A 13,862-nucleotide genomic window follows, 5' to 3' on the forward strand; every position below is an offset into this window, starting at 1 on the left:
TCAAATACATGTTTTTGCTCACGAGCACTTGTGTTCTAATATATATTTCTAATATATACTTATGTTTAAAACTATTAATAGCTGTCAGCTTCATCATAAAATTTGCCATTGTAATTTTATCATTAATCTTCTATGAATATTGAGGGTTAGGGAATTGAAGTATTATATAATTCAGTTTGAGACTTTCTGTGTCAACAGATTCTCAGCTGAAATCCATTCAGTATGACTTTAGTTTCTAAAGAGAGCATGGATTGTGGGGGAAAAAATCAGTAAGACAGCTAAGATGCTGTGGGTGAGGGCAAATGCTTCTGACAAAACCCCAATAAATTAGGAAGTTAATAACACCACAGCCTGTGGCACAGAAAAGAGAAGAACAAGGTTACGACAGTGACCTGCCACCCAGATCTGTGACTCTGAGCAGGAAGAGGCAGGAGAGGAAATAACATATTCAGGGCATTAGTGACAACATTACCACACACATTTCCAAGATAGTTTCTACACTAGAGCAAGACCACCAAAGTTTTGTTTGCTTCTTAAATACATGCATTTAAAATATTTTATTCAGAATTGAGTGAATCTAGTTAAGCAAAAAGTCAATTTGACCATTGATACAGGTGCAGTGAATTCCCTAGACTAATAAAATAAGTCCACTATGAAAACTACTAAAGTGTTTAATGATCTCTTATAGCTCTACTGTTGCCATTGAGTAAGTCAAAATGAGGATTGTTCACCTGACATTAGTGAGGGAGCAGGCTTTGTTGTTAACTGCCTGCTCACAAAGTTAAGTGCAATCAGAATTTGTGGGCTCTCCGCCAGATTCTAAGAAGCCAAGAGGTCTGTCTGCATATTATGTGGACCAAATGCCCTCCTCTTCCATATCTCCCAGTTCGGTCAGAGAATCCTCCCCTTATGAAAGGAAGGCCCAGCTGAAATGCCACTTCCCTGAGGAAGCCTTCCATGATAAACACTAATTTATCTGTCTGTAGCCACTCCTGAAATGTTCCAAGGCACTCTCGGAAAGTTCACTGTCCTTTCTCTTGTACTTTGCAGCACACATCTCAGCAGCCCTGTCCCTACAGAACAGAGATGGACTCCTTCATTTTCCAGTTCCCACAACACCTTGAATAAATTAAAAATCCCAGTAGCTACCTAGTCCACAGAGCTTACCACATAGTAGGCACTGGTGCTGTCTATGAACCTCACATCTCATGATGTCCCCAAGGTGGGTAGTATTTCTATCCCCATTTTTCAAGTGAAGACACTGAAGCACATTAGGATTGCATAAGTCATCCAGATCACAGAGTTGGCACAAGCCAAACTACTTCATATCTTTCTCATGCAAGACAACCAAATTCCATCCATGTGTCTAGATTTTATATTTGACCAACCAACCAAAATTAGCCATGAAGAGTTTACTGAAGTCCCCTCACCCTTAACAATTTATCCTTTTAGGATGTAGACGCATGTAGGAAATGCAGACCTATTTAGCCTCATAAAATGAACACAAAGTCATTTTCAGAGTATCAAGGCTTAGTACCAGACTAAGTTGACAGGGAAAAACCCCCACCCCGGGCCCCATGGCTGAACTCACTGCAGATTGGACATATGTAAAGCTTGTTGCTGACTGGACGCTTTTGAATCCCACCGCTAGTTGGATAACTCCTTATGTTGATTAGTTGTGTGTTAGTTGATTGGTTGTGTGCAACCCCACGAAATGTATAAAACTGGAGAAAAACAGGGAAGCGAGGCTCGGGATTTGGTGGCATGCCCTTCCAGCCCGCCCTGGAAATAAAGTCTGATCCTCCACTCTCCGTGTGGCGCTCGGTTCTTTCCCGTCAGTCGCTGTAACACTGGCTGTAACAAAGTTCTAGAACCGTCGGGCTAAGCCTGGGAGGAAAGCTGGGGCCAACCCGCTGTGGGCCGTTGGAGGCCGAGCGTCACCAAAGCGCTGGCTTACTGCGCCCGGACAGAAACGCTGCCACTCGGTGTGGCTGTGTGTACACCACCAGGAAAAAAGTGACATTTTTAGTACTTTTTCTTTTCTCTCTTGTTTTCCTTTTAGTATATTGGTTCTTTTTTCCTTACATGATAACAAAATAGTTACCTTTTTGTGTATTCTGTATTCGTTTTCTACTGTGGCTGGAACAAATGACGACAAACTTGACGCAGACGCGATATCTCGCAGCCGCAGGTCAGAGGCCAGGCCGGCCGGGCTGGTTTCCGGTTCCGGGTTCTCGCCGCTGGAATGGAGGCGTCGGCGGCCCACGTTTTGGAGGCTCTAGGGTTGGATGAGCTGCCAGGTCCATTCAGGTGTTGGCTGAATCCAGCTCCTTGCACCTGCGGCACTGAGGCCGTTTCCTTGCGGGCCGCGGCCAGGCTCCGTCTCAGTTTCCATCGCCTTCCCGTCCTGAAAGGGGTCCGGCCTCTTCGCTCTCCGGCCTATCCGCGCTCCCTCTTGCCTCAGGTCTCCGGTGACTCTTCCACCTTCCTCTTCGTCCTGGGAAGTCTCCTGAGATGACGCTGGGCCCACCCAGATAATCCAGGGTAATCTCCCCACCGTCAAGTCAGCTGGGCAGAAACCTTAATTGCACCCGAAAAGGCCCTGCAGCGCAGTATCTAGATGACTTTCGGTCAGATAACAGATGACAGGAATGCTGGGCATCTTCGGAATCCGGCCAGCCACACGTCAACTCTCAAAAGAGAAACGTGAACGTGTTTCCTCAACCACAAGTTAAGAAGTTTTGTGATTTAATTTTGTCACTCCAAATGCTGTATTTTCCAACCTAATAACTATGTTACCTATTACTAACAAATGCATTGAGACTAGGAATTTAGATAGTTATAATTCTGACAAAAACATGTTTTAATCAGCAACTGTATTATTTTATATGGCATCTCTTTGTGATCTGTAAATATACCAATTGAATTGAATGATCTGAAGTATATGTAAATATATGCATTGATTTGGGTATGACAGCAAACTATACATGTTTACAGTAAATTATTCTCAGAGAATGATGGACATCTGACAGTCATGGAAAATATGATTCTCTTTGTTGATATGTTTTAAAATGGAAAACAGAGAAATTATGAAAATACTCTACATGGCTTTTTTTTCTTTGACCCTCAATAAAACTGCTTATAAAGATAATTTGAACATAATGACTAAATTTTCCTTATATGTATCATAATGATACAAGCATGTGGAGATAGTAAGACAGGCAGGATAGAATATATTTCTTAGAGATAAGCTAAATTAAATAAAATTGTACAATTGGTCACAGTTACATAGTGCTAATGAATAGTTTAAATATTTGGGAATTTTATATATTCTGAAGAAATCAAGTGTCCCCAAAGTCATTTTTGACAGCAGAGGGCACAAAGTAGTGTTCAGTTTATGCCACTGAGTGAGTGAATCAATGAGATTCAGAGATGGTGGCAGAAAGGTTACCAAATTGTTCTATGAAATATGTAATGAAATAATCCAAGAATTAACCTTTGTGTTCTCATCCATGAAAGAAGCTAAAAGTTAGATGTTGTCTGAGAACCCTTCTAGCTTCACATCCTAAAACCATGATTTACAATAATTTTCATTCTGACTTTTTATTGTTCCATCCAAGTTATTCACAAATGTTCATACATAGCAAAAACATATATAGAATTTTTCTCGAGGAAAAGTTAAAAAGCAATTAAATCAGAATTGCCATAAGATTTTTATCAAAAGCATGAGAAATACAATTTGCTTTCAGTAAGAGTTACATGTCCCAAATGCTGTGAATTCTCAAGAAATTAGTCAACAGCCCTACACAGGGAGAAAGAGGCAGTATGGTGAGGGAAGAAAGGTATGGCATTTCTGGCAGTTTACTGAATGTAGGCAAAGCACTTCACTTTTCTATAGAAAGGAAAGCAAAGCAAAGCAAAGAGAAAGCAAAGTACTCCACTTCCCAATGTGTAAAAGAGATAGGGCTCCCAACAACCAGGCATGTCATCTAAATAAGCAGTCTGTCTGTGCTGGGGTATACAGCTCTTTCCAATGCCCGAAGTCTATGGGAAGCAGCTGTAGCCCACACCAAGTTGTTAGGAGAGGCTGCAGGCATGGGCTCCTAGCGTATGTATGAAGGCTGTCCGGAAAGTATCCAGCCATGTAACTGTTCTCATTATTATTAACAATGGCTGGATACTTTCTGGACACCCCCCCCCATCTCTCTATCTCTCCCCCTCTCTCTCACCCCCCCAACATATATATATATATATATATATATGATGGTACATAGCACCTACAAGGTGAATGGCATTGTGTGTGTAGATCATTAGAGAAAGACAGTGTCGACTGTTTAAAAATCTCCAGCAATTATTCTACAGTGTTGGACTCTCAGTGTTCATGTTTCCTCTCCTCTAACATTTCCATCTCTCCAACCAAAGGCCATTTCCTCTTGGTCTGTCAACAATGGGAATTGAAAACAGCTGCTCACCAATCATGGCTAATAGGCTCTGTGTGCACATCGTGCTATCAAGTTTTTAAGGCCACCTTCAATACCTGAAGAGGTCAGAGAGAAGAAGAACTCTGAAGTTGGAAGGGGCCTTAGTAACATCAAATCCGACTCCCACCACGGCAAGAGTCGCCTCTGTCTCTTCCACCCTTAGTCTCTGCATGGCCACTGCCAGAACAGGGGATTGGCGGCCCCCATGGCAGTGCATTTCTTGTTCAGATCACCTGAATTGTTAGAAACGTCATTCTTATATTTAGCTGGACTCTAGTTATAGTTCCTACACAACCCTATTCTGTTATTTAGACTCAAACAGAATTAACAGTTGTTCACCTCTGCAAAGAGAGTTTTCCTGTTCCCCCAAAGGCTTTATTCTAGTTCAAACATTACCATTTCTTCATGTGAAAAGGTTTACATTTATCTATCCTTTTTATTAATCTCTACGTGCTCTCTGTTGTGTGTATTCCTTTCTTTTAAAAAACGATTCAAATAACAGAATACTGTACACAGTTCAGTAAAAATAAATGACCCACTGTCACAGGCAGAATCACAGCTGAACCTCACAAACAGAACATTCAGTAAAACAAGCAGGACACAAAAGAATATAGCATACTTCCATTTTTATAAATTCAAAACTAAGTTGTTTAGGAATGCATCTATAGATGATGTAATTATAAGTCAAAGCGAGTTAACGATCATTATGAAAGTCATGATAGTGCTGACCCTTTGCGGGGGCTGGCCTCAGGGATGTTTCGGAGTATCAGCAATGTTCTATTTCTTTAACCCTAGTACTGAAGAAATAGATGGGTCCCAAAAAGTGACATTTTAACTCTTTCAGCTGATTGTTTTGATACATACCTCCCTATTCCAAACAACACATTTACAGTTCGTTTTGTGGCATGAGCATTACCCACTGATTTCCCACTAGGGAAGGTGAGGGTTTAGCTCCTTCACTAACACACCCCGCCCTCACTCCGCACAGGCCCAGTCCCGTCCTCCCAATTGCCCAGTGTATGACATCACAATTTTGGTTATAAATATTCAGTGTTTACATAGTGACGATGAATGCAATAATCACAGCTAGGTCACGTAGTAACTGTCCCTGAAAACCTTTTTGTTTTCTTTGGAGTTACTAATTGCTTTTGTTTGTTTGCTTGCTTGCTTGGTTTTTGATGTTCTTTTCTTCTTCAGTGGTATGAACTTCCTCTAAATTCATCCAACAGGTGCTATATTTATCAGATTTACAATTTCTTTGAGGAATCTGTCTGTCCGACTGACTCTAATCACACCTGGTTGTTCACTCAGAACTTCTTTTCCCATCCTGGGAATTTCTGTCACTTCTCTCTTTTGCTGACCTTCTGCTTCCTGGATCCCAAGAATTCCTCCTTCCTTCTTTATACATTCCTTTGTAGCTCCCGTAAAGGCGTACATGGAAAGTAATTCATTTGATAAATTTTTTATTTCAAAATATTAAGGGGATAAATGTTTTTGTTACATGGATACCTTGTATTTGAGATTTTGAATGCCCAAAAATGTCTTTATTCTGCCTTCACCTAATTGATGATGGCTTTTGTAAGTATAACATTCTAATATTAGAATCCATTTTTCCTCAGAATTTTGAAAGCATTGCTCCACTGTCTTCCAGGTTTCAGCATTGCTATTGATAAGTCTTATATCAATGAGATTCTCAAACTTTCATATATAGTCTTATAGTTTTTTCTCCAAAGAATATTCTGATCTTCTGTTTGTCCCCAGTACTACGAAATTCCACAGTGATGTGTCTTGCTGAGCAGCTACTTTTACCTACCACGTGTGGAGAGTCTGTGGCCCCTTCAGTCTGAACCTTGAGTCCTTCAGCTCTGGGACATCATCTTGAATTTCTTCTTTAATAATTTCCACACCTCTGTTTTCATACTGCCTTCTTCCTGGATCCCCTATTATTCAGATTTTGAAACTTCCGGAATGATCTTTTAATTTTCTTATCTTTTCTCTCCATGTTCCCTACTTTGTCGTTTCTCTGCTCTCTGAGAGCTGAGAACTTTTTCCAAGTCTATCTCCCAGTCATTCTATTGAGGGTTCCCTTTCTGTGTTTATATTTTTAATTTCCAAGAGCACTTATTTTGAGCTGTGAGTGCTCTTTGTTTTGCAGTTTTCCATTCTTATCTCCTCAGTGGAATAGCTTCCCTTATCTCTCTGCTAAAAGTTTTCATTTTCTAAGTTGTCTTTCTTTCGGATTGTCTTTATTTCCTCCAATTGCTTTTCTTTTTCCCTCTTGTTTTGCTCTCTGTCTTTCATATTCCAGGATTTCTGGTTGGGCACCAAAAAGCTGACTGGAAGCTCTACAAAAGAGAACAGGGCTCCTCAAGACATCACTGTCGGGTGACCTGGCTGAGCCAATTAATTGGAGAACTTCCGATATTAGCACTCTTAGATCTTTCTTCCAGGGTGATTTAGCTTGACATGGAAGACTGTTAGGTCTGGAGCTGAGAGAGAGAGACACACATGAAGCCTCGTGTGTAGTAAAATGCTGTTTATTTGGGGTATCTGGGTGCAGATGGGTAGAGGCCAAATGAGCATCCACCACGAGGGAGGGGAAAGCTTTGGGTTTCTAGAGGGTTTTTGGGGGGGCAGCAACACTAGCAGAGATAAGGAGGCAGGTAGATTCATCCTTATTAGGAAGGATAGGAATGCCGGTGTCATTGCAGCTGTCTGTGGTCCTGCAGTTGTCTGTGGTCTAAGTGAGATTTACAACCTCCAGACTCCAGACTCCTGCAGCTTTTATACTTTTCAGGTGCCCCACCCCCCAACCCAACCTAACAAAGACTTTTCTAGTCTCTACCTGGTGTAAAGCAACCAGCACCCTACACTTGGTTGGGGGAGAAAGACCAGAGGAGGTGGCGTGAGGTCTCAGTGTTCCACGACTACACAGTCATGTCACCCGTTTCTAACAGAGCACCAGCGCTAGGCTGCCCGAGTCCTCCTGTTCAGCCAGAGACCCTCTGTTTCCCCCTCCCAGAGACTAGCATTCAGTCTTCTGCTCTAGCAGGAAGGGAATCTGGGAATCCGGCTTCTTAAAAATGTTGTCATGAAGCCGTCCAGGTTCTTCCTCCACTTCCCGCCACCTTCTAGGGTACTGGGTGCGGCCAGGTCTCACTATGAGGAGTTTGTCCAGTGTCAGAGGCTCTGCAGCCTTCCCACTGCCTGCCGAGATGCAGGTTTCTCGGGGGGTTCAATCGGTAACGGTCTGTCCCTCTGCTTCCCAGCCTTGCAATTGCTGTCTTCTCCCCCATTTTCTCTTCTTCCTTTTCTTTTATAAGTATGTATGTATGTATACACACACACACAATTTTTGTTTGTTTCTTGTTTTTTTTATTTGTTAATTATTGATTTATTAAAAGAAACTATTCCTCGACCCACACATTCATAGCTCAGAAACACAGGGCAGTGACAAACTTCTATGAAAATCAACCCAGCGAAATTCTTTTATATTCCAAAATCACTTTGCACTTTGAAAGATGCCAGCCTTCCTCATCTCCTCACAATCTTTCATAGAATCATAATTTCTATAGAAATTTGCATATGCTTTCTTTCTTGGTTGGGCCACAGCAAACTTACACAAAGCTGCAACCCCCAGGGATACAATGAATGCTCTGACGATACGAAACCGCAGACATCTGACCAGGAGGCCACGCATCTGAGGTTTCGTCAAAGCGCTGGAAGCCATGGTAGTTACTATCCTTGATGAGTGTGCCAACCTCAACAAGTCTCTCCTGGCTGATGGAGAAATGAACTAACTGCATGTTTGTTTGTTTGTTTGAGACAGAGTCTTGCTCTGTTGCCCAGGGCTAGAGTACAGTGGCATCATCATAGGTCACAGTAACCTCAAACCCCTGGCCTCAAGGGATCCTCCTTCCTCAGCCTCCCCAAGTGCTAGGATTACAGGTGTGAGCCACTGAGCCAGTGTGTAATTTTTAAGTAATCCAATTTATTATAGATTTGGCAAAAAACATAGGCAAACGTGTATCTAATTTGCCATGTTAGTTTGGAAAGTATCTATATGTTTTGTCACATGACCTTCTCTCAAGACAGATTTTTTTCATATTTTATGTGTTCCAGACAATTTCTTGAAAAATAATGTAGACATATATTCTTTTTAATTTTAATCTTGTCCTTTATGCCCATTAGTCACCCTTTTGAGGTATTACTAATTTGGAAACTTGGTCATGTGGTAGGAAAAACAATAATAATAAAAATATCTACTATTTTAGGTGTATCAGATTCTGTATGAGATCAAAGTAATATATACATACCCCTCACAGTTTTGTGTCACTCCACATCTGATAATCATGTTCTTTGTCTTAAGTCATGGGTTGGCAAACTACAGCCCATGGGCCTAACCTGGGTGGCTGCCTGTCTTTGTGGATAGTTTTATTGGAGCACAGCCATGCTCACTTTTCTACATCTTGTCTATGGCTGCTTTTGCACTACAGTGGCAGACTTGAGTTGTTGCGACAGAAACCATATGGCCTGCAAAGCCTAAAATATTTACTCTTTGGCCCTCTGCAGAAAAAGTATGCCAATCTCTGCTCTGCTCTAAGTTACTGATAAAAACAAATATGGCAGGCTAGATCTAAAACCAGTGGTGAGGCAACAAACCTCTGTTAAGGCTAACATTAATTCATTTATCAGTACAATTAGACAGCGATAAATCTATTTAAAAACTCCATGATTTTTAGGTTATACATATCAAGTACATAAGCTAAAAACAGAAATAAATAATACTAATGGCAAATTGAATGAATTGTTTTATAAAATAAGAAATCTCCTGCCAATTGGTGCTCAAGCAGTGATAACATTCAAACACAAAAGAATCACTGTAGAAGATATTCACGTACAGGATTCATGAACCTTGTATGTGGATTCTAAGGGATTCCAAGAATTTCCAAAATAGACTCCAGGGAACCCTCATCCTGTAGAAAGAAAGAAAGGATTAATGCTACAATAAGTTTGTGAAATTTTATTTACTATATTCTCCCTCTTGGAGATTTGCAACATATTAGTACATGAAAGATTTTTGGGAATTCCTGCAAAAGAAAAATCTGAATGACTTTGTTTATGCAAAGACTACCCATTGGAAATTACTCATTCAAAATTCCTTGTAATCCTGAGACTCTGTCATCCCATCTTTGCTGTGTTTATATTATAGGAAACATCGGCAAATGCTTTGCTGATATGGTTGGTACTAACCAAAATGATTAACAGTGTTTTTCATGGTTTTCAGAAGCTCTAGCAACTTGATGATTCTCTGTGTATGACGGCAAGAGTTTCACCTGGAAGTCAGTTCAAAGAAGCCAGCAGTTAACAAAGTAGCAGGGCACCGAGACAAATAGCATACGTCATTTACTGCCTCCCTCTCCCTTGTCATGAGCCCACCAGAAAGGAATGAAGAGAAGATAAAAAATAATAGTCATTCAGCTGGGGGACAAGCGGGATCGCCTGCGCCTGCTGGAAGCAACTGGAAAGCTCTGCACGCAGCAGCCACTGTATAGAAAGTAGGGCAGCCCCGCGGCAGGGTAGTATCAACTGCTGCCTTTATTCTCTAATTTGGCATATCAATCTGTTGAGGGCCATTGATAGATAACTGTGCCATGGCATTCTCTATCATGACTGTACTCTGATCGCCCTTCTCCCTACCTGTCATAGGTGGTTCTAGTCATTAATAAAGATAACTTATTTCAGTACTATTTTATGCCTCAGCTTATCTAGTAATGATAAAATATTATAAACCTTCTGCTCACTACACACTAAGTATACACTAACAGCCATCCCTACAAGCTATTTCCCTTTACACAAACCATGAAATAGGAAGCATCTCCGTGAATGAGGATTTTCTCTATTTCCATGAACTTAAAATGATTTGCCTCCTAATACATTATCTCATTCAGGAGTCAAGCTCTATTGTTATTCCCATGTTACAGACAAATAAACCAAAGCTCAAAAAGGATCTTAGAAAAGAGCCAGGATTTAAACCTAGATCTTCCATGGACAAATTTTATGCTCTTTCTAAGAAACCTTGCTGCCCATCCAAATACTCTTTGTTTTTCCTCACTAATTCTATCAGTCTAGTAAGTCTATCCAAAAAAAGAAACAAAAATCCACAGACAAGAGAAATGAGGTTTGCTTACTATGATATCTTCTTGGTAAACCAAACATGATTCCAACATTTCTTACCCTTTGCCTGTAAGTCACCAATTAAATGTTATGTTTGGAGATTTTACAAGGTAGTAGCAACATACTAATTAGTTTTTGGTTTCTAGCTGCTAACATTTTTTTCTCTTTTTTTCTGTATGCTGAAAATAAGGAGATAATCAAAGTATGATTTCATGAATCACAGAGTTATTGCTATACAAAGAGAATTTTTTTCTTAGGTTCACAGTGCTTAAAGAGGGGCAGAACACCTGAACAAAACTCATGTGGAGTAAACTCGATGGATGAGGTACATTATCTACACAGTGAGTGAGTTCCAAAATTATTAAACTCTGGTTGTTCAATTAGGATGGAAGCAGGCCTTTGTGGACAGTGAAGTCTAATTAAAAATTGAGGTGTGCTACGAAGGTTATCCTTCATAGCCAAAAACTGTTTTATAGGAGCAATTCTTGACAGAAACTGGCTTGACCAGTACAGTGGAGAACCCTAAAGACACATAAGGTCCCTCAAAGCTGGAGGGCAAAGTCGGCAGGCAAGGATTTAAAGTTACTGTAAAGCTACTGCAATCAAGACAGTTTGGTATTAGCATAACAATAGGCATATAGATTAATGGAAGACTTAAGAAGTAGGTCTATACTTCTCTGGGTAATAGATTTTTAACAAGCACCAAGGTAATTCAATATATAAAGGATAGTCTTTTCAAAAAAATGGTGCTGGAACAATTGTATATACATATGCAGGCATAGAAATAAAATTTAAAATGAACCTTGACCTTTACCTCAAACCAAATAGAAAAATTAGCTTGAAATTGATCATAGACTAAAACTTAAGGATAAACTATTAAACTTTGAAGAGAAAAATATGGTAAAATATATCCATGAAGTGGGGGTAAAAAGATTTTTAGTTAGAACACAAAAAGTATAAATTATAAGATAAAAAATTGATAAATTGGACTTCAAAATAAAAATTTCTGCTTTTTGGAAAAAAATGCTGTTACCGTTAAGAAAATGAAAATGCAAGCCACAGACTAGAATAACGTACCCACAATACATAAGTATCACAAAAAACTTATTTCCAGAGTATATAATATAAAGAACTCCTATAATTTAGTAATATGAAAACAAAAAAACTGCCCCCAAAAGAATGGGCAGAAGATTAGACTAGGTTCGTCACAAAAGAAGATATGTTGATGTATCACTTAGCACATGGAAAAAAAATGTTCAACATCATAAGTCATCAGGGAAATGTAAATTAAAGCTACAATAAGATATCACTACACACCCACTGGAATGGCTAAAATTTAAAGGTCAACAATAGTATATGTTGACAAAGATGTGGAGCCACCAGGTCTGTTATACATTGCGGTTAGGACAATAACGGTACAAACATTTTGGACAACAGTTTGGCAATTCCTTACAAGGTTTAACATACACTCACCACATGACCCAGCAATTTAATTCCTAGGTATTTGCCAAAGAAATAAAAATTATGTTCCCACAAAGATTTACACTTACATGTTCAGTAGGTTATCCTTCATAGCCAAAAACTGTTTCAATAACAGCTGAATGGATAAACAAATTATGGTATAATCATGTAATGGACTGCTACTCAGCAATGAAAAAAATGAACTACTGATACATGGATACATGTGAAAATGTGAATGAGGATAGGGCCTGTGTCTCATGCCTGTAATCATAGCTCTCTGGAGGGCCAGGGCAGGAGGATTGCCTGAGGTCAGGAATTCAAGACCAACCTCAGCAAGAGTAAGAGTAAGTCTCTACTAAAATAGAAAAAAATTTAGCTGGGCAACTAAAAATAGAAACAAAATTTAGCCAGGCATGGTGGCACACACCTGTAGTCCCAGCTACTCAGGAGGTTGAGGCAGGAGGATCACTGGAGCCCAGGAGTGTGAGGTTGCTGTGAGCTAGGCTGATGCCACGGCACTCTAGTCCAGGCGACAGAGTGAGATTCTGTCTCAAAAAAAAAAAAGTGAATGAGGCTAAAATAATTATGCTGAAACACAACACAAAAGGATACATGCTATATAATTCCATTTTATGAAATTCTAGAAAAAGCAAAAACAATATAAAATACTAGAAAGCAGATCAGTGTGTCCTGAGGTTTGAGGTGTGGATGGGAATTGACTGACTATGGACAAATGGAAACTTTGAAACGTAAGGGAAAAGTTTTCTCTCTCAATAATGGCGGAGTTTACATGTTGTATATACTTGTCAGAATTCATTATAATGAACCACTTAAAATGGGTGTATTTTATTGTATGTAGATAAATACAATAATAAAGTTGATTTCTTGAATGTGTATGTACAAAAATAGAAAAATAAATCCGGAAATGCATATATCAGTGTTGTTATGGTAGGACTACAGATGACTTCTTACTTCCTTTATTTTGCTCTTTTGTGTAATCTAGTTTTCCCAAAATGACTGTATACAACAGTGAAAAAAAATATTAAAAGTAACATCTATTCACTAAAAAAAAAGCCATGTGTATACTTTGCTCATCCGTTTTAATAATTTTTTCATCTTCTCATGGGATCAGGGACAGGTCTATTCACCTCCTAACCTCCTGCACCCAGCACCCCATCATATTTGGTGAACTGAACTGAAACGTTGGTTCGCTCTGGTTGTCGTCCATGCTAGGCTGTCCCCCCTGAGAATCACTGAGACCCTTCTCCAGGGCTCTTGCTCTGGGCCGCCCCTCTTGTCCTCCAGAGTCACCCGGTTCTATAGCTCTGTCAGCTGTGTGAAGGAAAGCGAGCGCTGGACATGGTTAAACTAGACTCGGAACTACTGCCGTCGGGGAAAAGAGACCTCAGGGCAGGACTGGGCACAATTCCAAACACAACGAGGAAAAGTGGGATCTACAGCCAAGGAGCAGGGTGGGGGTGAGTGCATGCAAAATTACTGAGAGGGTCGGCAGTTGTGGCTGAACCAACTTGACAGGACTCTCGCTGCAGGCAGGTAGGCCAGGTGATCAGACGTCACCTGGGGACGGTGAGGACCGGGGTCAGACGTGCAGGGCGGGGCGTTCCACTCCCTGACCTAGCGGAGTCGTGCTCTCGAGGACGAGGCCCGAGGACGGGCTTCGGGGAAAAGGAGCCTGACTGCAGCTTGCTTCTGGAGTCTTCCTCAGGTGTCTCTGCCCTTCAC

At 40.4% G+C, this 13,862-nt stretch overlaps 1 protein-coding gene across 1 annotated transcript; it reads right to left on the bottom strand.

Annotated features, from left to right (window-relative positions):
• Positions 1 to 7,908: 7,908 nt before the first annotated feature.
• On the bottom strand, positions 7,909 to 8,211 carry LOC109731090 (cytochrome c oxidase subunit 6C-like). Its single transcript, XM_020288781.2, has one exon. The coding sequence runs from the start codon at positions 8,209 to 8,211 to the stop codon at positions 7,984 to 7,986; it is 228 nt and encodes a 75-aa protein (XP_020144370.1). The 3' UTR covers positions 7,909 to 7,983.
• Between the last annotated feature and the right edge of the window lie 5,651 nt (positions 8,212 to 13,862).

This window comes from Microcebus murinus, chromosome 7 (assembly GCF_040939455.1).
Source record: "Microcebus murinus isolate Inina chromosome 7, M.murinus_Inina_mat1.0, whole genome shotgun sequence".
NCBI classification, from domain to species: domain Eukaryota; kingdom Metazoa; phylum Chordata; class Mammalia; order Primates; family Cheirogaleidae; genus Microcebus; species Microcebus murinus.